General features: G+C 38.1%; 1 protein-coding gene across 1 annotated transcript; it reads right to left on the reverse strand.

The window, feature by feature from the left end:
* Window positions 1-55: 55 nt before the first annotated feature.
* On the reverse strand, window positions 56-26800 carry LOC101853860 (peroxisomal bifunctional enzyme). The gene is made up of 18 exons (XM_005101047.3): window positions 26529-26800; window positions 24217-24356; window positions 23307-23445; window positions 20941-21097; window positions 19653-19782; window positions 19100-19149; window positions 18288-18434; window positions 16925-17077; window positions 14352-14495; window positions 13565-13684; window positions 12784-12936; window positions 10510-10578; window positions 9884-9986; window positions 8606-8752; window positions 6695-6819; window positions 4892-4989; window positions 2254-2363; window positions 56-1156 (listed from the first exon to the last, which is right to left on the reverse strand). Exons 1-18 carry the CDS (start codon window positions 26597-26599, stop codon window positions 1050-1052), a joined length of 2163 nt encoding a protein of 720 aa, XP_005101104.1. The 5' UTR covers window positions 26600-26800; the 3' UTR covers window positions 56-1049.
* Window positions 26801-27883: the final 1083 nt, after the last annotated feature.

A 27883-nucleotide genomic window follows, 5' to 3' on the forward strand; every position in this document is an offset into this window, starting at 1 on the left:
CTGTTCAAGACAACCACCTGTTCAAACTACCTACTCCAATATTCCCCCCCCCCCCTTTTGTTTTTTGTTTTGAAACCGATGCCGATTTGACCATACTGACTCCCAACTTATCCAGCTTAAGCATACTGTACTGTGTTCCTCTGGTCCCCAAGAATTTTCACAGGAATCATTCCAAGGGCTACTAAGTTTTGCCCATGGAAAGAGAGAGAGTTACAGGTGTTGTATTTTGTGCTAAAGTTTCAAGGAAAGAGACAGTAAAGAAAAAAAGGACTGCCATGACGTGAACCATTGCAGTAAAAAAAGGTATAGTTTATGCTACCACCCCTAGACTTATTTTGTTCACAACAGTATAGAACAAAATATGCTATGTGACCATCCTTCTTTGCTCCCCTCCCCCCCTCCCGCTTGATCTCAGGGGTAGTCGATTGCTGGTTCTTCAATATTTTTAATTTCAAGTAACATTATACACATGTAGGCCTATCATGTCCTTTGCTGTTTTACGCAGAAAAACAGGCGTTCTAATTCTATTCAGTGCGGGGAAGCCTTGTATGAAGATATCTCTGTCTTTTTGTTGTGTTGAGATGTTGTATCTTAGCCTTATATGAAGATATCTCTGTCTTTACGTTGTGTTGAGATGTATCTTAGCCATCACACTCTGCCAATGCTGGCACTGAGACTGAGAGGCAGGATAAAAAACCTAGCTTGTGTCCAAGGGGGTGTAAGACATGAACAATTACATTTTTACAAGAACACTAAAGGTATCACATGTGAAAATTCAAGGAAAACTTGTTTATGATAGAGTGTTTACTTGAGTGTCAGAGAGAGAGAGAGAAAGAACCCAGGAAGTGCTAAAGCACTGAGACCTTGTTACCCATAGCTGTACATTATAACATTTTTATCCATATAGAACTCAAAAGACAAAAACAATTTTTGACCCTGCATGGACCCTGAATAATAAAGTAAAAAAGGACCAAAAAAGTTGAAAGTGGTTTCCAATCACAGTTGAATGTGGTTTCCATGATCCGGAATAAATATCCCTTGACAGGTGTTTACAATTTGCAGTCTGTAAATTTGGTCCACTGGTCCATGGGAAGCTGTGTGGTGTAGGATGCTAGACGCCTCAACAAGTCGCTGGGTACCCAGTAGCTGGAATAGGCTGGAGAAATAAAAAGAAAACCTTGAAGTCACAGCAGGGGCAGTAGCTCAACAGGTATGGTGTTCACCTGTGGACATAGAGGTCTGATTATTCTCTCGTGTTTTCTATACCTTTTCTTCTCGGATAAAGATGGAGAATTCTGGAAGATATCCTGCGAGAGTTTCGCACATGAATCTAAAATAAAAAGGAGTAGACCCTTCAGGCCATGATATGTGCAAAAATCAAAATTAATTCCTACCAAAGAACTGAAGCCACTCCAGTCAGTGCCGGTATACATAATTTATCAAGAGAACCTTAAAATAGGTACCGCAGGCGAGCCGTTTTCAAGGCAGACAGCTACGGCTGGAGCCAGATTTGGACAACTTCATCCAACTATTAGCTGGTTTTAATTTTTGTAAACACTAATACTTTAAAAAAAACACCACGTGTCTGCCCGCTTGCAAGGTGATTTGAATTTGAAACTTGTGAGAAACAACTACAAAAGAGTTTTTTGAGACAAGCTGTTTGACAAATCCAAACCAAAAGAGTGTTTGAGAAAGCAGAGTTGACGATACAAAATATACCTCTGTAATGGTTCAGTTGGGGAATGGCAAATTGTATGAGCTATCTGTGATTTCGAGTTTTGAGTGATCATGTTATCTATGCCCGACTGTGTACAATTATGTTGATAAATTATTGTGTGTTATGTTTGCCATTAATATTTCTCCACAGGGTATTTTCTTTCTTCATTGATTTTGTTAATTCTATACATCTTCAAAATGTTTTATAATTAAAATAAAAGACATTTGATTATGGAGAGTCTTGTATGATGTGTTATATACTGAAACTTACTTGATAGTTCTTCCCAAAATATTATGGTTTACACTTTGTTTATCAAATCGAAAATGAAACTATATTTATTCTGGACTATTTTTGTCCTTTCATTGCTTTTAATGTGACTTGAAGCCAATAGAATTGGTGAAGTAAGTGACAGTAAGCGGCCTTCAATCTCTCTACCAGTAGATACAACACATGTTCCTTTCACAAGTAATGAGAACCTAATTTTTTACACAGATATAGTCAAGAAATTTTAATAATGGTAAATGTAGGCTACTTACGCAAAGTTTTGTGGTAGTGGCATATGCGCTCATACACTCTACTCAGGCCGACCTGACTGGCGTAGAACATCGGGCCTCCTCTGTACCGGGGAAAGCCAAAGCCGTACAACCTGGAAATAAAAACATAGTGCCATGTAAAATATGTTGATGGGACTATTTTGTATTGCAAGACTGCCTTAATATCAATGTCATCATTGTTGGCAGGTCTGATACATATATACAGTCAAACTTGTGTAAGACGGCCACCCATTGTCAAGGAGAAAAGTGGCCGTATAAGACAGGTGGCCGTCTTAGGCAGGACTGATCAAGATAAAGAAAACAAACCATTCCCATCTGAGGCCCCAATCGAAAGTAGCCCCATTGTTGTTGTGTTTGTTGGTGTTGTTGCTGTTGGTTTGTATTTCGTTTGTAATTTTTATTTTGTCGCTAATTTTGCACAATGGTGACAATAAAACTAAATGTATCAGACAAAGAAGACCGAGTGCCATGTTAAAACAAACACATGGGTCGCCACCACTCGGAGAACGAGGGACGCTTCTGTAACAAGTTCATGTTGACGTCCTTTGTTACTTTGTTACAGACTGGGTAAACAGTAACCACTCATCTCACTTACGATTTGTGTATGAGTTCTGGGCGGGGCTTATGGGTTATGAGGGATCACACGCTTGCCTCACCAGCAGCTGAAAATTGGTAGCTATTGGTCAACAGTGGGAGGGGCCTATGCAACATGATCTGTTGGAGGGACTACCTAACATTACAACAACGACAGGTGATTGAATTATGACGGCTCGTCCACAACGCCAGGGGCCAATGCACAATTTATGACAAAGCGTAATGGAGTCACTAAGGTGACCGTCTTAGACAGGTGTTATTGCTTAGTATTATAGGGGTTGTGTGTTAAATTATTGTGGCCGCGGCCGCGTTGGACAGGTGCCCGTTTTACACAGTTAAATTATATAGAAAAAACGCAAGGGGGGAAATGGAAAGTGGCCGTTTGTTCAGGTGGCCCTCTTATAGAGGTGGCCGTCAGGGCAGGTTCGACTGTATATAGATATATGTGAAGTAGGATGTCCAAATATGGCTGTATATAATGCAAACAAGACGTGTGAAGAAAATCAAAGGAAGTGACTGTGACAGTATAATGGCTGGTAAATATCATCAATATAACAGATTTACCGTTGTAGACTCTCTTAACACAGCTGTTTAAGCAATGCAATGTCTCTTTTTGATCCCATTCAACCATTCTGTGTTGTATTTGAAGTCAAGGCCAAGTAAGTCCCTTTGCGATTTTATTTGTTTTTGTCATCTGGATGGAGCCAGAGAAAGGGAAAGACATGGCATGTGCTTACTGAAACCGTTGCTCGATATTCTCAGATTTGGCAAAGCATGCTCACTTTCTGTCAGGTTTACATCCAATTCTGGTGTTTTTTAAAATTCTATCTTGACATTACAGAAACAAGGAAAGATTTGGTATGGGGATACCAAATCTCTTACGAATTTTCATTTTAGCACAGCACTTCTTGACTGTTTCAGCTAAAATCTGATGTTTGATTTTTACTATCAGAAAATTAAGTTTTCTCTTCTTTTCCATCATGAAAAGTACCCAGTATGGATAAAAGGATAGAAGAAGGATGGAAAGTGCGAGTACATAGCTCAATGGCGAAGCAAGAAAAAAGAAGAGGTGATACTGATGAGCCTTACAACTGAAAAAAAATTAAAATTGCTCTTGTGTCAGAAGACGATGTAACCAACACTGGTCAGAGCACACCATCCACCCCTTTTGTGTAATGTAATTATCTCTCGATTTGTACCTTCACGGTCAAACAATAACACACACAAACATGATTCACATCATACGATCCAATGCAGCCATACACTGTCTGCCTTCAATCACACCATACCATCCTGCACCCACCCTCACAAGTCTAGATTCAATAAAGTACCGACAACGTGCGATGACGCATTTTGATATCAGCAGTGTGTGTTTAACCCTGTGCGGAAATAAGTTTGGTGGGATCATGTAACTTGATATTCTCGTTGATAGTAGGTGTGCTGTTTTCCATCTCGCCCATAAGGTGATTTGAATCCAAGACAATTGAGAGGAAAGATTTTTAAAGTTTTTTTTAGACCAGCTGTTTGACAAATCTGTACGGTTGTTTGAGAAAACAGTGTGGCCAATACAAAGAAAACATTGCAGTTTAGTTGGAAAATAGCATAATGTTCCAGCTGTCATGATTTCCAGTTTTAAGTGTTTGAGTTATCTGTACCCGACTGTATTTATCATAATCAATGTTAGCTGGTGTCCTTTCATTATAAAAATATTCACATCATGCAGTCTAGTTTCCTGAAATATCTGTTCAGTACTTCTGTCATGAACAGATATGCTTTGAAATTTATCCACAACCTTCAAATGTCAATGAATAAACACCACAGATGTACCTCTTCCTGCATGATCATTTTAATATTTTGGCAGGGAGGAAAAAAGTAATGATGGACTTGAACAAATGCTTTAAATGCAAAATGTCTTGACCTTTCATAACATCAAAAACTAATTGGCAAGCCTGGATACTGAACCAGAAAATAGGGTCATATAAAAATAGTCACTTCAAACATGATTGAAAAAGTAACAAAATCTCACCAAATAACGTCGATGTCTTCTGGCTTCTCAGCTACTCCCTGCTCCAGAATTTTGAAACCTTCATTGATGGCAGCATAAGTACTTCTTTCAATAATTTCCTGAAATTTTAAAATGGAACTACAATTTTCCTCATCCTAAAACTAAAACAACAAAAACCTTAGCATAGTGTGTGGAGTTCTATGCACAGAATTACTATTAATCTTTTCAGAGAATTCAGGGCTACGACAACATTATGTCACTTTGAAAACTTGGCAAGATCTATCTGCTTCCGTGTTTTGTCATCTCTCAAGCCATATTTGTTTGCTCAATGCAGTCGTCTTTATCACATCTGCTCATCTGCTGAAATAAGTCACAGAGAGGGTATACAAGTAACAAGAACCCCAAGTTAGCTGTGCAGGATTACATACCACCTAGTGGAGGATATGCCAGATTCTTCAGCACATCAAAATTCCCATACTCACTTTGGTATTTTATGATGGTCTTAACAGTTTTCCATGATATTAAGCAGTGGTTATTCATATATATAATACATATATATATATTATAATATTCCCATGCAGAGCTAATGAACAAGAAAAAATCAACTTTATTACACAATTACCTCTTAGAGCATCAACTTTTCAAAGCTCACTGGACGATGGGAGAGACTGGTGGTAATGACCCTGTTCCTATCAGACACTGGGACCATCCGATACAAGTGACTACCGTTTTGCTTCATATCATGCAAGTTTTTGCCTGTCTTTCTGGTTATGAAGCTAAGTTCAGATAGCGTTTTTAGAAGTACAGTCGACTACGCTTGTAGTGATGTCCTTGGGGGACCAGAAAAAAGATCGATTCATCCGAAGTTCGCAACAGCCGTTAGAAGAAAAATTCAAGGGAAATAATGCCAGTATCCAACCTATCTGTAGTTATCCCTCGTGGCGCTAGGCGAAGTGAGAAAGAGGCAGTATCGTGTTCGCTTCGGTGCTTATTATATAAGGTTATCAATAGTATCGGGAGATTGATGCCTCATACTATTGTGTGAATGTGCGTAACGTTACAAAACATCATCAGATTCATCAATGCTAGGCCAAAACTAACCATGAGGAAAACCGTTAAAACCGTTACATTTTTACTATTAACTATAGGGGGCCAGGGATAAGAATACGCACCACTACAGCCGTCACGATGGATGTAGTGAATTTGGTACAACCGTTTCATTTTTATTGAGTTTGTGTTACATCGGTGCCCGTTCCACGGAAAAAGACGCTACGTCCGAAGATCTTTACAACAGACTTCACTAGTGGACTGTAATTTTCCCCATATGTTTACATCATGGTACATTTCTTTGACATTGGGCATCGGCCATTATGGCTGGTAGTGGTAGACGTAAACTTTAAATGAGGCATCTCAATTTACTAGAAGAAATTCAACTTTAAGAATTGAATAGCAATTGATTCTCAAATGATAATGAGGACTCTTGCTAGAGTGGTGATAGTGTTAGTGGTGATAATGGCATAGAACTAGAGCTAAATCCAGACTCAGAAAGTGTCAGTTCTTGTCGTGAACTAGTGTCAGGTCCAAGTAGACCTGTACTTTGCTGTACATTTTTTTCCCCCATAAATTTATTTTATCTTATTACCTTCTATTCATTTTCCTTCAATTTTGGTTTAACAATTCTGTGTTATCATTGAATACTGTAGCGCTCTAGGGGTTGTGATGAGGGAAGGTGCGCCAGGTTTAGGTGACTGGAAAAAACTTTGGAAAAAGTGGTTTAAACTCACTGTTTAAAGAATTATGTCCCATGTAAAGAAGTTCAGTTACCTGTGCTGAGACAGTTCTCCTCGTCAGCCCAATGGCTTTGGCGTGACTGTTGATCATCTCTGTCACGTCGGCATCAGGATATGCTTTCACAGCCATGGGCTTCTCATACCTATACCAGCCTTTCCCTGGAAATGAAACAAACAAAAAATTAAGAAAAATTTATCATTTTTTTTACAACTAGGAAAGTATATAGTAACACAATAAATTACATTTATATCATGCATTTCGACAATGAAATCTATTACTATTGTAACTATTTTCTCATCTCTGGATTCTAAAACTTATTCTGATGTTTGCAAATTAGTTTTGCAAAAACAATTTAAGATAAGATAAGAAACATCTTTATTGTCCAGATCCTGGAACATTGGTTTGGTGTTTCACCACGTAAACACATGCATACGCATGCGCGCACGCACACACACACACACATGCAGTATGCTTGCTTTCACAAACAGGCTTACAGTCAAATGCATAATATAAATGAACAGTAATATAAACAATAATAATGTTAAGCTAGATACATACTCAGTATTCTGATTGTAACTCAATGGCATTCTATGCATGCTCCAAGGTCATATAAATACTTATAACAAGATGGTTAACTCACTTGCGACTGGGCCCTTTCACCAGTCACAAGCGTTGAAGACTGGCGTTTTTGGGGGTATTTCAATAAATCACCACAACTCTCAGGATTACCCTATTGTAATCATTTTTTGACACAGTAAAGTAACATTCAAGCTGAATCTAATACAAAAAATTAAAGTTGTCTAAGTCTAATACTTTAATTTGTATGATTTTTAAAAAATTGGCATGAATTTGATTTTCCGAAAAATTTCCAGAGACGTGACAAGTAGAATGAAATTCACTGCAACAACAAAAATAAAAGTTCAAAGTGTTCTGGTTTGATTTGTATACATGTGCGAGTGTTTGATGAAAATATAAAAGCTGGTCTGTGCATTGATTCAGACCCATACACTGAATTACATGAGACAGATGTACGACACGACGTTGTGATTTCGTTGCGCGAAAAACAACACCGGTACTAGAGCTAGATCTAGCCCTAGAACTATGACTCGGGCCGTGTTCGGGTACATATCCAGGATCCTAACAATTAGATACATCATATTCTGAGACACTAGAACTAGTAAAACGCACAGAAGTATAGAAAACGGCGAAATTATGTGATTCTTGTTCATGCGACTTCTTCGACCGTTACTACGACGCGACTGTCGGATTACTAGGAGCTGTATAGAAAAAAACAAAGCGCGAGTTCCGGTCTGTTCAACCTCAGTTGGGGTCACTGTCCATCACCTTCAATAACTTAAAAACTACCGGCCCCAGAGATACGAAACGAAGTCTAAGTAACTCAGGCTTGGCCAAACAAGGGTACGAGGCGGGTCTCGCGTTCCGTGCGTGATTTGTAGAGCGAAAAAAAATTTCCAAAGTTGGTCACGCAGGGCTTGTGTGACCCGTCGCGAGCGTCGCGGCGGGGGTCACGCAACTGTTGTGTGACCCGTCTGAAGTGAGTTAAGATGGAAGAAGTATGATGGATGATGGTATGAACGACCTGTATCTTTCCTTGTTACAAATCAGAAGCCTAGGTCTTTTACTTCTGACTCATATTTTTATTTGAGGGAACAAGGGATATTTATTGTCCAAAAAGATGGAACTAATTTTTCTAGTGCAAGCTATAATGTACAATTTAGAGATTTTTAATGAAATCATACGATTTCCACCCAAAGTCATATTCTGTAATCATGTTCAAAATTTTATTTTTCAGTCTTTGTATGCTCCGCACAGAAATAAAAAAGGCCGTCTTTATATATCATCGATACAGACATCTCCAAGCAAGTCAGAAGAAAATCCCACAAACTTGAAATTCATAGCTCCAGTAATATTGGAAATACTTGCCAGTTTTCCTTCCATGTCTGCCCATTTCATACAAACGGTCAGCCAATGAGGAATAACGCTCAGCATTGAGATATTTTGTTTCCAAGGTCAGGGACACTCCGAGTTTCTTTGCAACTTCCTGGCGGATGTTCCACCCGATGTCGAGGCCTTTTGAAAATGACAAAATGAAATGCAATGATTTCAAGCTGGCTTGTTAAGAATTATCAAAAGTACCATATTGCCTCTCAGCAGAGAAAAAAAAATAAACCTCTAAAGTTGAAATTGCCGTATTGGGCCTGCCACTTCCAGCACTCAGGGAACGAAAAGCAATGGTCTCATTATGTACTTTTGTAAAGAAAAATATTTCTGCCGCAGTAGAAGTAATTCTGCATTCCACCATCCATAATGCAACAAAGTCTGGTATTTGTTTGGTTCTGATGGTCTTCAAAGCTACACATGACCTAGATCAAGACCTTTCCTTTTAGGAAAGTAATTTTCTGAGTGTCCAATTGATCAAGCACTGTGTCTCACTTTAACTCTAACTCTGGCTCACTTCCACTGCTTTCTGGAGATTCTATACATCTAAGAGAATGATAGCCTAGGGAATACCTCTCTTTCCTTCCCCCTCCCCTTCCTTCCATTATTTTGAACCATTAAGCACTTTGTTGAACTTACCGTGCTTCATGACTTTGAACATTGACTGTAAATACCACAGACAATTGAATGACTGTAAATCTGCAAGTGTTTTACGACCCCCATTGACAATTTTGATCATTTATGAGGTTGACTGCTTCTATCCAGGCAGTCCAAGCTTACCTGGACAAGTAGGATACACCATCTCAACATAAAGACAGAAATTGGCCTTACTCTTTAAAAAAACCAACCTTCTTCACTTAGGAACCTAGCTCATGTCTTCTGTCACTTGCAATGCCGAAGAGTCTAACACTTACACCACAGACACTGGTAGCCCTACACCATGCACATGGGTAGAAAACTTTGCAACAAGCCACAGGATAACTTCAATCAAATAACGTAAAAAATATTCTGAAAAAGAACAGAGGTTGCAAAAAGCTAGTTATGCACCTGATTACCACTAAAGCCTCAATACAAAAAAATATATTAAATGTTTCAGGCATCCCCCTGGTTTTTCCATGAAACGTTCAATACGTACATTTTTACATTTTTTGTGATTTTGACAAGTAATCTAGTCTCTTGTAATCTTCAATAGTTTAGTCACCGACAAGACCTATCACCTTTGTAATTCTAGATTCATATTTCAAAATAATAATTTTAACAAACCTGCGAGATCCCCGACTTTGAAAGGCCCCATCGGCATGCCAAAATCTTCCAGAACCTGGTCAATATCTTGGGGCAGAGCGCCTTCTTCCAACATGAAGAACGCCTGAGGAGTGGAAGTTGCAGTATGGACTTGAAAGGGGCATCATGTGCTTTCACAAGAAGTAAATAAGTAACTTGAAAATGGCATTGCATTTCAATTTTTGACTTGCAAGTTTTTTAGAAATTATGGGTAAGACGGGGAATGTAAGGAGTGAGGAAGGTGACACTTTTGAAGACCCGGGTCTCAATATATATATATATATATATATATGTCACAAATGGGCCAACAAGTCCACTGACACTGAGACATGAGACTGCTGTCCTGGCTAAGCAGCTTTGCTGAAAATCGATGCTGACAGTAGGAACACACACCAATTGGCAATGAAGGGGTTAAGGGAAGTTGTAATGCATTGAATAAAGGGAGGGGGGAGGGGGAATAGAAGATTTCGTGTTGAACAGCTTCATGTCAAACACAGTCTTCTGTAAGTCTACATGCTTTATCCAGTTTGTATGGTAAGACGCCAAAATTGCAGCAACCATCACAAGTTCTCAACGTAAGCATAATTGGGTGTCATGTACACACATACCTCACTTGAAAATTTCTGGTTCATTCTGTTCCCAACAAACCCATGGCATGTTTTCACCAGGACAGGAATCTGAAAAAGGAAAAGAACAACAAAATCAAATGAAATCAAACAACCCCTCCCCACAGAAGCAACTAGGCTACCAACACCTCCCATGATAATCAACAAAACCGTGTTTTTCCTGAAAAATTGTCACTTAACTTTCCCAATCCAGCAATCCTTTGAATATTGCTATCATCACAAGAAAAATCACCTTAAATTAAAGTTGGGAGTTAAATATATTTCTTGCAAAAATGACAATTGATGAGTTCAGTTGGCAGCTATGGTCCGATTAGATACTAACTTGACCAATCCACAAGCATTTTCAGGCACAGTACTGTATGAATTTAAACACCTCATCTATCTCAGTGTCCTGGTTGACCAATATCAAACCTTTGAAAGCATCTATAACAAGTCTAGGAGGGTGATTGTATTCAACGAAAAAACAAAGAAGTCAGTTCTAAAGTTAAGACTGATAGATTTGTTGAGTTGAGATGTTCCAAGTTCAACAGGCGACTTCAATATCAATTACACGGTATCCGCTACACCAGACTTGACAATAAAATAAAAAAGAAAGTTAATGAAAACACCTAAGTAGTTGTGCTTCAGCATTCAGGACAGTACTCCTGCAACTGTTTCGGAAAAAGGGGATTTGGGGGAGGGCGGGTGGTGTGACATGTGGAATCCTCTGATTGAACATCCATCTGACAGAACAGAGACAAAAGGGTTGAGAGCCATGAAAACTCCACCAACATCTACGCTAAAGAATACCTGCAATGGGTATTCAAAACATGGTTGCCAACATCTCAGCATAACAAGACAGTCACATGGAATTTATAAAGAAATTTAATGCAAGTTGTACGTTAAATAAACTTGTAAACGTAATCTTTCATACCAACTTTGAAATTACTGGGCCATTGGTTTACTTCTTCAAACAATTATTTTATCAAACAGAAAATACCATGGTGTGATTATGTAGGTACCAGAAAAAGAATTTTCAAAGTAGCTGTGTGCCAAATTTATCTGTACTGCCATTCTTTAACCTCTCAGTTTATTTTTAAGAAAATGGTAGCTGTTTTAAATATGATCAAATTTGCTTAAGTCACTAGCTGGCTGCAACCCCATGTCGGACAGATAATAAAAGAGTACCAAGTGCACCAGACACCTCCACATTAACAGAGTCCAATCACTATACCATATATATGGAGCCTAATTTTTTTCAAGACTAAGATCATTGCAGATCAGTATTTTATCTCCTCAAACACGATGATCTGTCTTTATTTTGACAAAAACACCGAGCGTTGTCACGGCCGGCGCTGCACCGGCCCCCACAGCGAGCGAATTGGCTCTATACTGTAGTGTACCAAGTGCTCCTGCGTTGGCGGTCACATGCTTTTCGAGTTTCACAGAGGGATTGATGCGAAACAATTCCAAGCCGATTACTTTCTTCAAATAGAAAATGAACTGATCTTTCCATATATACCTTTTTTGAGCCGGTATTTACATATTTTGAGTAAAAAATTATCTTTGAAAAATTTGACGGTATTTTTAAAGGCTTTCTTCGTAAACACCAAAGGCCAAAAACACACCACGAGAAAGCCCTTTCAGCTCTACAGTTCTCCGCTAATGAAAAAACGGTATTTAATCATCAATCTTTCCGTGAAGCATTTGAATGCACGTGTGTCAATTTTTTAACCTGCCGACCACGCATTCCAACCACGAGGGGCTTCGCTTTCCACGGTGATGCTCCAACTCCCAATAATCGGACATATATACAACTTACTTAACTGTAACGAGGAAAAGCTGAACTTTTACGAGGTGTTCAGCATTCGGTGTTTTATAGTGAAAGAGCAAAGAAACAGCGATCTGAATTACCCTAATTTCAACTATACCACGCCCTCGGAAGGCCGCGAGGCCTTGTTTACGCTACCTAGATTATAGTTTTTAAAAAAATTAAGTTTTCTACTGAGTCGAGAACAATTCTTTGACATGGGAGAAAATGAGATACCTATGATGTAGCAGCATACAGAAGATGTGAATTCGATTTGAGTAGGGTGAATTCTAATCAAATATCTCTGTCTTTCTGCCGGAATAGTTTTTTTCCCTCTCAGTCCGGGTAGGGCAAATGTAGTCCACTTCCTAAATGATCTAAATTGGATTGACAGGCCGTAAGACATCTACCATTTCTTTTTTAAAGAGAAATCAACACAAAGTCTGAAATACAGCTTGGTACCGTACTTTGCCAATAGTTTTCCCAAGTTGCATTATAGTAGCCACAGTCTGTGGGGACGTTTTAGCACCATAGATGTTTTCCAGCAACCTCATGATGTATGCCGGGGAGAAGAAATGAGCGCCCATCACTTTATCTGGTCTGCTGGTCGCTGAAGCAATCTAGAAAAGTCAAAATTTAGAATGAAAATGACCAACCGCCTTTGTAATTAAGGACAACAACTATTTCGAATAATCTGTCATTGAAGAAGATTAAGATCTAGATGTAGCCATTAGGTCTAATAGCAAAGATGAGACAGAAAGAACAAGAACTGATCAATGGACCATCCTTCACCAACCAGAAAATGGGGGTAGGCCTAGAAGCATTGATTACCGCATTAAAACTTCAATCAACATCTATCTTTAGCAGCACATTTTATATTTTCATGCTTGCATTTCACTTTTAGACATGTAATTTTGCAGGGTAGAGTGGAGGGGGGGGGGGGGGGGGGGGGGTTACATCCCTTTTCATGCTTTTTTTTGTGGGGGGGGGGGGGGGTGACAATCAGAACAGGCCCATAGGTTGAACTGAGTTAATGAGACATACATTATGCTGGATTAATATTATACAATACTGGTGAAGTTTTCCTGTGTCTTGAGAGATGAAAATGGAACAAACAGTTTATTATGGCTGCTTTAGTATACCTATATTGACCGTATCATTTCTTTTTCCATCCACAATCATAAATATGGGCAGTATTTCATTCACAGTAATAACTATGTTAACTTCATGACATAAGTAGCTACTTACTTGATCAATGTCTAGAGTTGAAGTGTTTGAGCATAGTATTGCCGACGGTTTGCAGATCTTGTCCAGTTTAGCAAAGATTTCTTTTTTCAGGGCTAGATTCTCAAAAACTGCTTCAATAACCTGTGTTTGAGAAATTGTATGTTCTATAGAGGACATCACACCAATGCAATATATACATTTATTTTCCTGACAACACACCTACATTTTTGGTAACTTTAAAATGGAAAACATAAACGAATGATGAAATTTACAATAATGTTTGTTAGCATTTTTATCATTCACTGCTAATACTTGTACATATTAATTAAAATACCTTAGCAAAGTGCACTTTGACATACATTAATTTTCTGCAGCTTTAGCTTTAGCTTCACACACACACACACACACACACACACACACACACACACACACACACACACACACACACACACACACACACAAACACACGCGCGCGCACGCACATGCACACACACACACCACTATCACTTCTCAGCACAAAATATCTCAGACGTAAATGTAATACAAGCTAATTATAGTGCAATAGTGAGAGGAAATAGGTTCCATTTCTTCTTCAATAACCTTCAATCACTGTTGTCTTTGTTACAGATTTGCAGGATGCAATTTTGAAAAACGTTTTGAGAATACATTTCAGTAAATCAAAAGATAGCCACAATGGTAATTGGTAACTCAGGCTATAAAATGGGTAATTCTAATGCAATAATCTTAAAAGTATAAAAGTAAAAGACCACTTAATGACCCTCTGGTGAATTTTGTAGTTCCTTCTTACCACATCGACATCTTTGAGACCTTCAAGACTAGCAGCACCTTTCAGGAGTCGAAGACACTCAGTTCTTCTTTCAGAAGTCATTCTTTTCCTTCTTACGCTTTCTCCCAAAATATCTGATATTGTTCTCATGCCTTTTTGCAACATCTGAAATTGAAAAGAATTTGAGATCTGAAAATGCATCTATCTATTAAGTCTTTCCACACTCGACCACTGTACTCACCAAGACCTAGCCATTTTGCCGACTTTATTTTCCGTTCTGACTGCATCAGAAAAAATATATCGTCTAAATTTCTAAAAGATATTCAAATGTGCTGAACAGCAAAATGCAGGGAAATGAATTTTCAGGAAAAAAATTATCAAAGCATAAAATAATGATTCAGACAAATGATAAAACTTTCTTAAGTAAAAAAATTTTTCACACATTTACAATTTAGTTAAATGATATTCATTGCACGATGTTGAATTAAAAAAATATTTAATAGAAAGTATCTATGACCACAACAACATGATGCAGAAATCCATCAAGGCATTACTATATTGTTGCAGGATGCATCCTCTGCCAGCCATGAGATTGTTAAGCATTTCAAAATGTAGTGTTTGAGAAAAAACATATTACATGCAAAAGGTGAAAAATGGAGGAAGAGCTTATTATTTGATATATACAATTTGTGCTGATAAAAAGAAAACTGAATCAAAGCATTGGTAACAGCACGTTTTTTTTTGCAAAATATGTTACAGCAATAAATATCTAAAATCCCACTAGTGGGTGGTTGGCGGGTGCTCTGGTGTGGTTTGCTTCTTCTTTCCTATCTAACATCTATCGTCCTTATCTCCCCTTCTTCTTTTTTATGTTTGTTACTCTCTTGTAACACCTCTAATCTTCTAGTGCTCATATGACCTTATGCAGTTGCGAGCGCCGCAAAACCCTCTACTAAAACTGAAACTAAAATTCCACTACTGATGCAAAGGGAAATGAGCAAAAGCATAAATATTTGAGACATTTTGTACACAGCGTCACTTTTCGCCTGATTCTGTGACTTTTAATTAGTGTGACTCAACAGCCCACCAGAGCTCCACGGCTTAGAGTCAATGGGTTAATAAGTCTTGAAGCGATTTTGCCTGTGCTGGTTAGGAAGTTCACATTTTATTTTGTCTTGGAGTGATAAACTTCTGTGCCTTAGTTTTCGTTCTAGACAAGTGTTTGTAGAGTACCCAATTTGTCCTATTTTTTTTTTTACATACTTATGAATTAATGATAGTTTATTTAGAAACGGCTAAATACATCTCTCCCAAATCTGCATTAAATAAACTACGAATATCATGTCTTTTACCATGAAAAATCTTGACTTTGCGCAGGTAGTAATAATCAAGTTATAAGAGAAAAAAGATGCGCATCTGCATTTTTTGACAAAATACACTCAGCGTTGGCTCTTGCTTTACCATTAAATACATAAGAAAAAGTACTCTTACTCTGCGTTTGCTCATAAAGTACGCTGTGTCTGTGGAAGCCTGCATACAACTAAAAAAGACATGCGATTTTAAAAGAACCCAAAACTGTGTAAATACAGGGGTAGAGATGAACTTCTTGTATGGATTATAAACAGTGACAGTTAATAATTCATTTTCAATTTTTGTGTCGGAAATATGCGCTGGCACTTATGAATATGTAAAGAAAACAGAACTATGTCAGTCTTTGCAAATGGTCACAGAAATGAAAATAAAAGCTGGAAAAGTCTGGCTCTGATTCAAAGTCATTGGAAAGCTAGAAATTATTCTGAAAACCCAGTTACTACAAGTTACCCCTGTTCTTCAGTCAATTAAGAAAACCTAGACTTAGCTTTTTAAGAAAAGTAAAAAATTACTGGAACAGATACTGTTCATATGTAGTGTTGTACATATGTTTCACTAAAAATTGATTTGTACTTCTTCGTAGAGAGACCACAGTGTAAATTTTAGAAACTTTCGAGAAAATATGCGGATATCCACCATTGTTTTAGACACATCAACTTGTATGTGAAGGAATTACTTCTTAGCGAATTGTGTGCCGGATAGATAAAATTGCAAAAATACAGCTTTCTATCATCTGCGCAGATACAATCTTTTCTGAGTATTTTCATCCATGTTATATTGTTCATGTTCCAAAAGTTTGACAATTTTTGTTGAGCCTATCTTTCAATACTGATTTTTTTTCCTTCACAGTTGTCCCAAAAAAATTTCCACAATTTAGCATTTCAGACTTCAGCGCATCTAATGAAATAACTAAGACAAGTTACAACGTCCATTTTTTCTTGAGTCTCAAAAGCAGAAAGCTTTGGTTGCATTAAATGATAATTATCATAATTACATAAATACATCTAAAACTTGAAGTTGAAAAGTACCAAAAATTAAGTCAGCCCAGCCAGAGCAGCGACAGAAAGTTGATCCCCATGACCCCAACGTGATAAGGCGCTCAGTGGGGAATCCCTCGCTGCGACTAAAATTCCGCTGCTGGTGCGCTGTCTGTCACGAAGCCTTTCAAATGTTCTGCTATATGATATGCACATAAAACAGTCTAAGTAGGATTTGGCACAAACCTTTTCATCCCTTTCCACCATCACAACAGGAATGCCCACGCGGATGAGGCAAATGGCAATTCCAGAACCCATGGTGCCGGCCCCAATAACACCTGTCGATGTAATCTCTGAAGGTTTTGTGTTGGCTGCACTCGCGCCACAAGGAAGTCTCCACTGCAGAGACAAATTTTGGTCAGAAAAGCTAGAAATGAGAAAATAATGAGTTTTGATTAAATAAAGTAAAATATCACGGTAGTCTTTGCCACAGCTGTGCAGAATGTACAGACAGTTAGAATTGTAATTGAAGCTGTCAAACTGGTCATGTCACATCTGTAAAGCACAATACTAATTACAAAGGTAACCAATAGAAAGTCATCTGCTGCAACAATATGTCAAACTTAAAGAGGTCTGTCTTTAGTTCAATTTCAATAAATGCCCTTGGTGAGGAGAAAGAATCTTTCTGCATCAGAAAATGGAGAAAATGTATTTCCAAGCTTTGGGACAAAAGAGCATCAATAGAACTTAGAGATTCAACAGTACCTGCACTCTTTTTTACAGATTATAACTTAAGAGGTACCACTGTCTGAGTGTTAGTGAGTTCATGTTCACAAAAAGGTCAAATTAATGTCAGCTACACAGTATTTAGGTGGGTGCTGTCACTGGGATGTGTCCTTAAAATTCAGCAAGAGGCAATAGCCCTAGCCCCAAAAACAGGGTATTACACAGTGGCTATCAGTCCTGGCATGTCTGTAATATTGACTGTATAGGTGAGACAGTGTGTAAAGTATGACTTTGATGAATTATTATCAATATATATGTGAGGCAGCTTGGTGGAATCAGGCTCTCGTCAAATTTTTGGCATGTAGAGTTATTAGTATCATCGTAAAGCTTGTTCACTTGTCTTTATTTTGATGAAAAAAATATCCATTTATCTTGAATACAAGTCGAGATATTTGCGAAAGAAGGAGGTGGGGGTCCTGTTTTCAGAGGTAAAATTTGTGAGAAAATGGCCGCCAAAGATTAGTTATTTCCTTAGCTTAAGACTCCGTTGTAACTGAAAATTTACATTTTTGTGCCTTTAATCAAAGCTTTTCAGAAAAATCCACACAGAAATGAGTTCTTTAATGGGCATGAAAGGTGTTGAGTCAAAAAACAAAAATTTGATAAAAATTCGCAAACCTGTGGAACAATGCAAGTTTCTTCACTTAGATTTTTTGACGAGAGCCTGATTCTACCACGCTGCCTCACATATGTTATGTGTATGGTACTTCCCATTTCTCTACCAGAATTTGGAAAACGGTATTTAATTCATTCATGATATTTTCTAATCCACTCACTACTAAAACATGAGTGACGTGAGACTTGCAAATAATAAAGAGCTTACTTTTGTGGCCGCTCTCTCTGCGAAGAAAGCATATCTCTGTGCCCTGGACTGACCGCCAGACATGAGTTCAGTAAAGAGCTGTCTCTCAAGTGCACAGCTTTCCTCATAAGGGAGCTTCACAGCTCCTTTTACAGACATTAGGCAGTTCTTAGATAAAGAGAAAAAAAAGTGACATACAGTTATGATGAAATATGTTAGTAAATTCTATCATCATCAGTCATAAGTGGAACAAAATCATTATGCAACATAACTTTCTAAATCTGATTTTTGACGTTTTCGTGACTGTTTAAAGTGAAATAGTAAAACTAAAAAAAAAGAGATAGAAACTTGAAGAGTACCCTGATAAGAAATTATCTGTTTGAAATAACGCAGAAATTTTTCATGCTCTAACAGTTCTTCTTGATATTATAGTAAACTCTTATACTTAAGCAAAAACACAAATTTGACAATTTGGATCACAATTTTACTCTGCAGCTTAAGCATTTGCAGCATAGGTGGGAGGGCATCCCACATTATAATTGTAACAGATCAAACTGATTCTTCAGGCAAAGAAAAACTGCCAGTCAATGAAACATACAACACTGTGGAGACAGAATAATGTGTTTTTTTAATGAAAGAAAACTGATGGAAGAAATGTAATCTCCTTGAGAACCTACAGATTCTCACACACAACAAAAGATAGACACTTTTGTTTTTCATACACATAAAGGGACTAAAAAGCTATTCACAAAAACAATAATCGAGAACTAAACAGTGAGGAAATATTAATCCAAACAAAATTATAAACAGAGATAGAGAGAGGAAAACATTACCACTGGAGCATTGAATCCCTTGAACCGTTTTTTCACTTCAGCAAGGGCACCTGTTTGCACAAAAGAGGACAAAGTTGTGATTTTGATTTACAGTGCTACTCTTCTACCTCAGAGATTAGATACAGAAACCCATGTCTGTGGTGTAATACTTAGGCTTTTGCTGTTGTGCGCGGAAGACGTGAGTTCAATTCAAGAATTACAAGTTTTAAAAATGTTTCATATGCGTCTGTCTGCTGAGATGTTGTTCCCCATTCAGTCAGAGTTAGTCCTCACACGCGGGGTTGAAGCACCCTGCTTCCTAAATGATCAACATTGCATCGGTGAGGTTGTAAAACCTTACAATTACAGTTTTATTCCAAGCACAGATGATTGAGAACAAGTCGGACCAGCCTACAGCTAATGTGAGAACTACATTGAACAATATACAAATATTCTTCTAATAGAACTAAATTGGACAAATCTTCAACGCAAAGAACCAAGAAAAACTTTGCTATAACTCATATTCATTCTATCAGCTGTGGAACACTTGCCCTAAAATACAAAAGAACCTCACCCTCATAAATAGCATCCACACTTTCAGCTCCCTTCGGTTTCACATACTTCAATCTCCGTCCATCCAGTGGCTTGTCCTTCACACTCTCAGCAAAAAGTTTGGCTTCCTTTAGAAGATCTCCTTCGACAACCTGACAATGACAACAATTTTAGTAAAAGCAATAATGATGATGAAGATAATATAATTACTAACAACAACAATAAAAATAATCATTATCATTGTCAAAATCATGAAGATAAAATAATAATGATCATAATAGCCAACTGAAAATATGTATATATATTTAAAAAATAGTAATAATAATTATAGCAACAACACAATAAGACCAATAGCAATTGCCATTATGATAATGATATCCGATCAAACCTCTTTCAACCACCAGCTCCAGGACCCTGACAAAGCAGGCACTATTGGGATGTTAGTTTTGTGAAGGGTTCTTCTAAATAGAATTTTGTCCTATCAAATTATTTACCATTCTACACACACCAAATTTAAATAAACAACAACAAAAACAGTGCTTTTCTGAGCACTAAGCTACAACAAGTACAAAACACTCATCTACATGATGAATATGTCACAGGTCTACCGAGCCACTTTGTCAAATAGATTTTAAAAAATGTCTTGCTTCCCTTCTCCCATGAACTCATTCTACAGATATTTTCCTGACCATAAATTCTACATTTTTAAAATCATATTTGTTATAGACAAAGAAGAAAAACTTTTAGGGAAAGGATATCAAGCTATAACCACTAGCAGAACACAAAGTTTGACGTAATAATTTAAAAAAAACATATTCTTAAAATAATAATAATAAATACTGGCTTCCCTAAAAGACTCACGTTCAATGAAGTAAAAAGAAATTAAAAGCAAAAGCTGTGAAACAGTATTCATTTTCCTTTCAAGGATGTAAATAAAAGAGCAAAAGAAAGCAATGTCCAGAGGAAGGGGGGAACTCATACTACAAGATCTGCAATTGTGACCAAAGGGGTAAACTTTAAATAATGATCAGTAAGTATCTTCTATAATCACACAACACATATAATACTTGTTTCAATAGAAATGCACATAATTTACTGGAAGGTTTACTGAAATCATCCTATAGTGAAAAATGACAACCGTAACTAATATGTGAATAAGATAATGGATGGCTAAATGAATTGAAAGAGGGGAAAAATGAAAAAAAGGGAACCGGGGGGGGGGGGGGGGGGGGGCCAATATCATTCAGAATAAGACAATTACTCTTTGTTGATTGAATTCTCATTATATTTGGAAATAAGACATCTCTTACTTTGTCCAGAATGCCAAACTTCAGAGCCTCCTGGGCTCCTACTCTTCTGCCAGATGAAATCATTTCCATAGCAACAGCAGGGCCCGTTACTCTAGGTAGCCGCACAGTCCCTTCTGCACCTGGCAAAATGCCGAGAGCTACTTCTGGGAAGCCCACACTGAAAATCAACACAAATCATTTTGCATTATAATGATTTCACATCTTTGCATGTTACTCCAATAACTACACACTTGCTAACCTACGTTCTCTTCTTTCTAAAGTCACTGATTTTTTCAAAAGACTTTCTTATTCCTGCACGTGAATATAAGAGTTCTTTTGTATGGAAATCTCATGTAAATAAAGTTAAGCAAAACAAGGCCGAAATTAACTCTTTCCGGGTGTAATTGTTTTGGGGTTTAGACGTTATTAACTTGTGACTCGATTCAGCTACATGGGTGATGTACAAAATAACTTCATATAAGCAAAACCATCACTCAAAACGTAACATATGATATATCAAATTGAAGGAAATTGAATAAAGAATACATCCCAACATGAAACAAGGATTAATTTTGAACATAAGTAAGCATTACAGGGGTTAGAAATGGTGATGGTGGTGAGAAAAATACATTTGATGGACAAAATTACACACACTAAACATGTGAAAGCGAATCAGCATAGCTGTCTTATCATATACAGGCCCAGAGCAGACTCCAAAAAGTGTTGAATGTGCAGCTTTTTATTTGAATGCAATATTCCAATTTTTGTTTGAGTTATGATGCTTATACTGTTCGGTTAGATCATTTTGTTGATGCAAGACCGCAAGAACTAATTCGCTCGTTCTTCGTCAGAACGACGCTTTGACAAAGTTAGATGTTTTCGTTTCCTAAACCCTTTCCAAGTTTTCAATAACAATAAAAAAGCACTAAAAAATAAAGGATCATGTAAAACGAAACAATACTTAGGCACTCCATCACAGCCGATATATCGGCAATACTTAAAACAAGGGGTGTGGACTCGCACCGATATATCGGCGATACGTCCGGAAAGAGTTAACAAAAATGATGATGAGGATAATATAATTATCGTTCTCTTCTTGCCACCGTAACAGCCAGAGACCTTTACGGAACTAGAGAAACAGTAAATGCAACCTCCATTCGACGCAGATTAACAGAAGCAGGTTTAAGAAATCACAAACCCTACAAAGGCCCTGTGCTTACTGCAGCACACTGACAAGCTCATGTAGACTGGTACAACCAACGGTCAAAATGGATGCTCAGAGATTGGGAAAGAGTTATGGTTCCTGACGAGTCTAGATTCTACATAAGTCATAATGATGGAAGGAGAAGTGTACACTGATCATCAGGCCATCAAAGAACAGCAACTTCGTAATGCATTGATCTCAGAATGGAATAGCATATTACAGAGAAACATTCCAAGTTTTTATCTATGCAGTGTAGAACACTCGCTACCATTGCAACACAAGGCGGCCATTCTCATTACTGTACTTTTTATGGAAGGGGGTATGTTGAACATTGCACGACATAAACACACAACCCCGGATTAGACCACCTCTTTTGTTCAATATCTGTTGGTAATATGGCCCCACATCCCCGTGTAAACGCTTGTATTATCCATGCCATAGTTTTCATTCCAAGTGCATTTTTTTAAGTGAGTCATTTTTAATGGAGCTGAGTATAAATATGTATTTGAAAAACATAGATTTTAACAAAAGTACACAAAAAATAGTTCTTTTTCTACGTAGAGGAGATCCCTTGAGGGAAAACCTTCATCATTATCTCAGCATGCAAATATTTCATGAGTGGGTCATTTTTCACTACATGTTATAAACAAAGAGGCTCTCTGCCCCCGAATTTCATAGTTAATAGTACAATGGTTAGGCTCTTCACACCATTGTATGCAGAAGACATGAATTCGACTCTGGCACAGGAGATGTTATAATAATATAAAATAGCTCAGTCTATCTACCTGGATGCTGTATCTCACACAGCTTGGGTTGGCGCTAACAATCATAGTTAAAGAAGTAGATCTATCTGTTCTTATAATTTCAACAGTCATCTGTCCTATCTTATATTTTGTAAAAGGCAAAAGGTGTCCTTTATTGTGGAATAATGTAGAATGCATAAAATGTGTACTAATACTAATCCCTAAGCAATGTGAATTTAGACATTAACCTTTTCAAATTAGGAATCACTTTTTGGTTTCAGCGTATTAAACGTCAAAAATAAAACAGAGTCTTATAAAGCATGTGTTCTATTACTTCATTTAAAATTGTTTGCACTCACAAAATGAACATTATCAAAACCATTTCATCATTTAGCTGTAAAAATAAATGTAACCCAGTCAGATCCTCTGATCATCATTACCTGCCCTTTTTGCTGGCAATTCTGTAATGAGAGAAAAGAGCTATCTCAAGACCTCCTCCGAGAGCAGCGCCATGCAAAGCACTGATGACTGGTTTTCTGCTGGCTTCTATAGCACGTCCTACCACCGTCAGCCATGGTTCTGTAGAATACAAGCATATATATGTCTAAAACAAACAAATCACATCACACATAAAGCTTTCCAATTAGCTCTGACCTTTCAAAAAAGACAGATAAACTGAAAGATAGGCAAAAGAAATTGTATATATGTTCACAGAAATAAATCTTGTGAACTGTAATCACCCCAACCCCTTTTCTATTTTAAAAAGCATAAAACTGGCTTTTACCTACATATCCAAAGGTATACAATAGACAAAAACCCAATAACTGCATTTTAATTATTAATACTTCTCAAATTTACATAATATAAGACTTATATCAAGTCTGTTGAGTTCAGATTAAAAAAACATAGTATATCTAAAAAAACGCATTAATCCTATCCTAGTCTGGGTTTTACAAGAGACTGGGTTGTCCATATAAAGATAAACGAGAAGAAGAAGAAGAAGACTTCTTCCCCTTTATAAACAGACACAATTGTTATCTGTTGCAAAATAGGAAATGGAAAAGTTTTATCTTTCACTATTGGGTTCCTCTACTAAACAAATGCGTTCAATGTGTATCACTGCAGTATAATTTTTCATGGATGTTTGTTTCCTATAAAAACAAATTGGCCCATGCTACATGCAATGACATTAAATTTACCCTTCACCTTCAGGAGTTTAGTATATTCTGCAAGTATATCCCTGACTTGAGCTCTGAACAAGAGAATTTATACAAATCATGTTGCAGAAGTGAACATTGGTATATTTAAACTTGTAAACAATCAATTTTCATAGGTATTTCAAAGCTTCACCTCTGACTGGCTTGTCAAACTCTGTTATATCTGCACCCGAAGGAAACGTCCTTCCCTTCCCAATGATGATGACAGCCTTGACCTTGTCATCACGAGCAGCTTTCTCAATGCCGTTCAGCAGGCCTTCCCGAACTCTGTGGCTGCAGAAAGAGAAAAAAAGGATATGGCAGTATTAGAAATTCTTACAGAATCAACTAATCTGTCCAATCAATGTACCAGTAAAAAGGGTACAAAGCTAAAATTCACAACGATAAACATTTTTCAAATGTGGACATTTATATGCTGTTGTCACCTTTAAAACACTTTAGTGTGTCTTTCAGTTGAAAAGAAAGCTAGGCAGTGGTTTTCAACTCTACACAAAGAGCAAAGATTCGACAAATTTAAAATTTCATTTTGACTTTGACATGATGGAGAACACAGCTGACAGTACTGCAAGGTCCATGGCTCTCCATGTTTTTGAAGACATTTGTTAAAATAAGTACTTTATCATAAATAAGTGCTTTATGTCCCCGTCAATCAATTTAACCATAGAAGGCAGGCTGCTTGGGATAGAGCACCTCAATAGGCAGGGATTGATACTCGATAAAATACTTTCGTCTGCTCAAAATCAAACTCATGACTCATATGTCATTAGCATAAAAATGTGTTACGGCAAACAGCCTAAACAGAACAGTTACACCACAGACACCAGTTCCCTTGTTTGGTATGAGGGTAGAGAAGTCAGTGTTTACATTGCTATTATTTTTGGCATTTTTGCCTGTCGAGGGGATGCCCACTAGCGTGATCGGGTCGGGTCGGGTCGTTTTCTGGTGGTTTCAGTGCACACTACAGCCCCACAGCGATCGTACCCGACGACCTGGAAGTTAAAGTACAGAAACCTTTACCTCAAGTGGTTTCCAGAGCTCCTTTTCGCAGTTCCCTGTTGCAGTGGTGCGGCAGCCTGGAATCCCATAAACATGGGTTACATCGATAACTTTCTATGATAATTTTTTAGTCGATGGACTCTCCATTATTGTCAACTGTTGATGGTATTTCGCGCGGAAATGCCCAACCTTGACATCACATTGTCAACATGGACATGTGACTCAGCCTTGTATGATTGGCTGCAATTAAATCACTCGATCGCGCGACTTGCAGGCCTGAAAACAAACGCGTTTGTTTTTGAAGGTCACCAACTGAGTCGATCGATTCGTGCCATGATGGCCGTTTAGCGCCCTCAATTTGGCTAGCCCCAACTACCAAATCGACCCAACCCGATCGTGCTAGTGGGCACCCATTAACCAAATAGACAAGAGCACACTTTCTTTACAGTTTTATGCATTGAAAGCACGCCTCCAGCATAAACATACTATATGAGACATAAAAATATAGCCGTTGGCCCAAAGAAGCTCGCTGCCTCGGTAGGGCGGCAGGGTATCAAGACTCAAATTTAAAGGGACAATTTGTGTGTCCAACCAGTTATAACGGTAGGCCCTTTGCCCTATTTAATAACGAAGTGACTATTTCTCTGAACGCTCGGGAAAATAAACTTGACGTCTATTTCTCTGAACGGTTTCAGTTCTCGAGATTTTTTGGTTATTTGCGAGAGTTCGGCATCATCTTTAATTCTGCCACTCTGCAAGGACTGGGATAAGAAGTATTTTCTGCATCGAATTCAATTTCCAGAGCTGGAGATTTTTAGATGTCTGAATATTCAGATACTTCAATTGTGGTTGGGGCAACATTCCTGGACTATACTTCATTTGAAAATGCCTTCAAAAGGAAGTGCGAGAAAACAAGACAGCGACTTTGACAGTAACCTATTATAATGCATTTAATCACCCCTAAAGCAAAAACTAAAATCCCTCCTCGCCCCCACGCCCTGCCCCCTCATCCCCGTTCACACTTATAAGTTATATACACACACACACAGACACACACACACACACACACACGCCTGCGCGCGCGCAACTCCATTCGCAAGTAGGCTAATCTAATTTTAAAAATCTCGAGAATGGACACTGTTCGGAGAAGTAGAGCTCAAGTTCATTTTCTCGAGTGTTCGGAGAAACAGAGCCAGCCATTTAATTTATAATATAGGCCCTGATCGTAACACTGCCCCCACCCCCCACCCCCCTTTTTTTTTCAACCACAGATAATAAACCCCTATATATATAATATATATACTATACTTTAGGCCTGAAGTAACACGATCTAGATCTAGACTAGATCTAGATCTAGATCTAGATCTATATCAGACCAAAATCTAGAATTCTGGAACCTCCGATACCTTACTTTCTGATTTCAAAGAGTCTTTGCTGATTTCAACTTACCTCAGAGCGTTAACCGGCGGGTTGTTTACGGATAGAACGGCAATATTGCCGTCCACTGCATAGTCAACCATAGTGTTCTCTCTGAGGTATCAAACAGCGACCAGGGGCATCAGACTCTTACTTGGCGGCCTAAAAGTGCTGGATTAATAAGCAGATCTAAGTGCATCTGCATTCACCGTATTTGTAATGTTGTGGAGTCAACAAAGTAGCATCGGTGTCAAAGTACGATGCTTGGGTTGTGTTACGGTTTATGGACCTTGACCCCTGGCCCCTGACCCGTCACAGACAGGTTCGGGGACGGTGATTTCCTCCGATAACACCAAAGATCCCATCCTATCATTATTACGTAATTACTTTAAGGAAAAGGGACTCATAGAGGCCGGACTTTGTAATAGAGCCTTCATTTTTTTTTTATATTGCCTAATAGTTATAGTATGGGATCGTTGCTTAAAATTAGATCCTAATACTTATAGAGCTAAACCCATTTTGTTTTTTGTTAGGATGGGGTGTTTTCGTTAGAAGGGTGATATTACATATAATGTTGTTCCTGATTGCATGCCCCCCCCCCCCCCTTTTTTTTGGGGGGGGGGTGTGAGTGTGTGTGTGTGTGTGTGCGTGTGTGAGAGAGAGAGAGAGAGAGAGAGAGAGAGAGAGAGAGAGAGAGAGAGAGAGAGAGAGAGAGAGAGAGAGAGAGAGAGAGAGAGAGAGAGAGATCTTTCAGGATGTTATTGATTGGGGTTGAAAAAAAAACGTTAATAAACTTTTTTTTTTAATCAAGGCATTGAAGGCTGTCAGTTTGACGAGTCGCTGGTGTGACAATGTGTAACAATACTGACAATGACAACACCATCAGTGACTCGACCAGTATTTTCTTTCTGTGCCAACTGGTGATTGCGGTTTTACTTCACTTATGAGACCTATCGGAGACCTGTCCGACGTCCACTATAAGCCTATTATACTACTATTGTACTACCAAAGAATCTCTACTAGAATCTTTGGTACTATCAGAGAGTTTTGTACTGCGTTATTATACCAATGGGGCAGTGAGAGAGTGCAGTAACGTCTACAATGAAAATAGCATTTTTTCTTTAAAAAAAAGGATATTCCACATTTGAGTTCTCGAGACAAGACCAACTGATGATTGAACAGGTTTTCCCCGCACGCATGGGTCTAGCACCGAGTCTCCAAAACCATCGAAATTCGCTGCACGTGAAGCCAATTTCACGAGGCCGGGGGCGAGTCCAGAAATGTATTAGGTTGCGCCAAATATTTTGCCATTGGCCCTGGTTGAGTGGAGTGGTGGGTTAAAAACAAGAAAATATCCATCTTTTCTTTGTTGTTTTGAATGCACCCCC

This window comes from Aplysia californica, unplaced genomic scaffold, assembly GCF_000002075.1.
Source record: "Aplysia californica isolate F4 #8 unplaced genomic scaffold, AplCal3.0 scaffold00269, whole genome shotgun sequence".
In the NCBI taxonomy this organism is placed as follows: Eukaryota; Metazoa; Mollusca; class Gastropoda; order Aplysiida; family Aplysiidae; genus Aplysia; species Aplysia californica.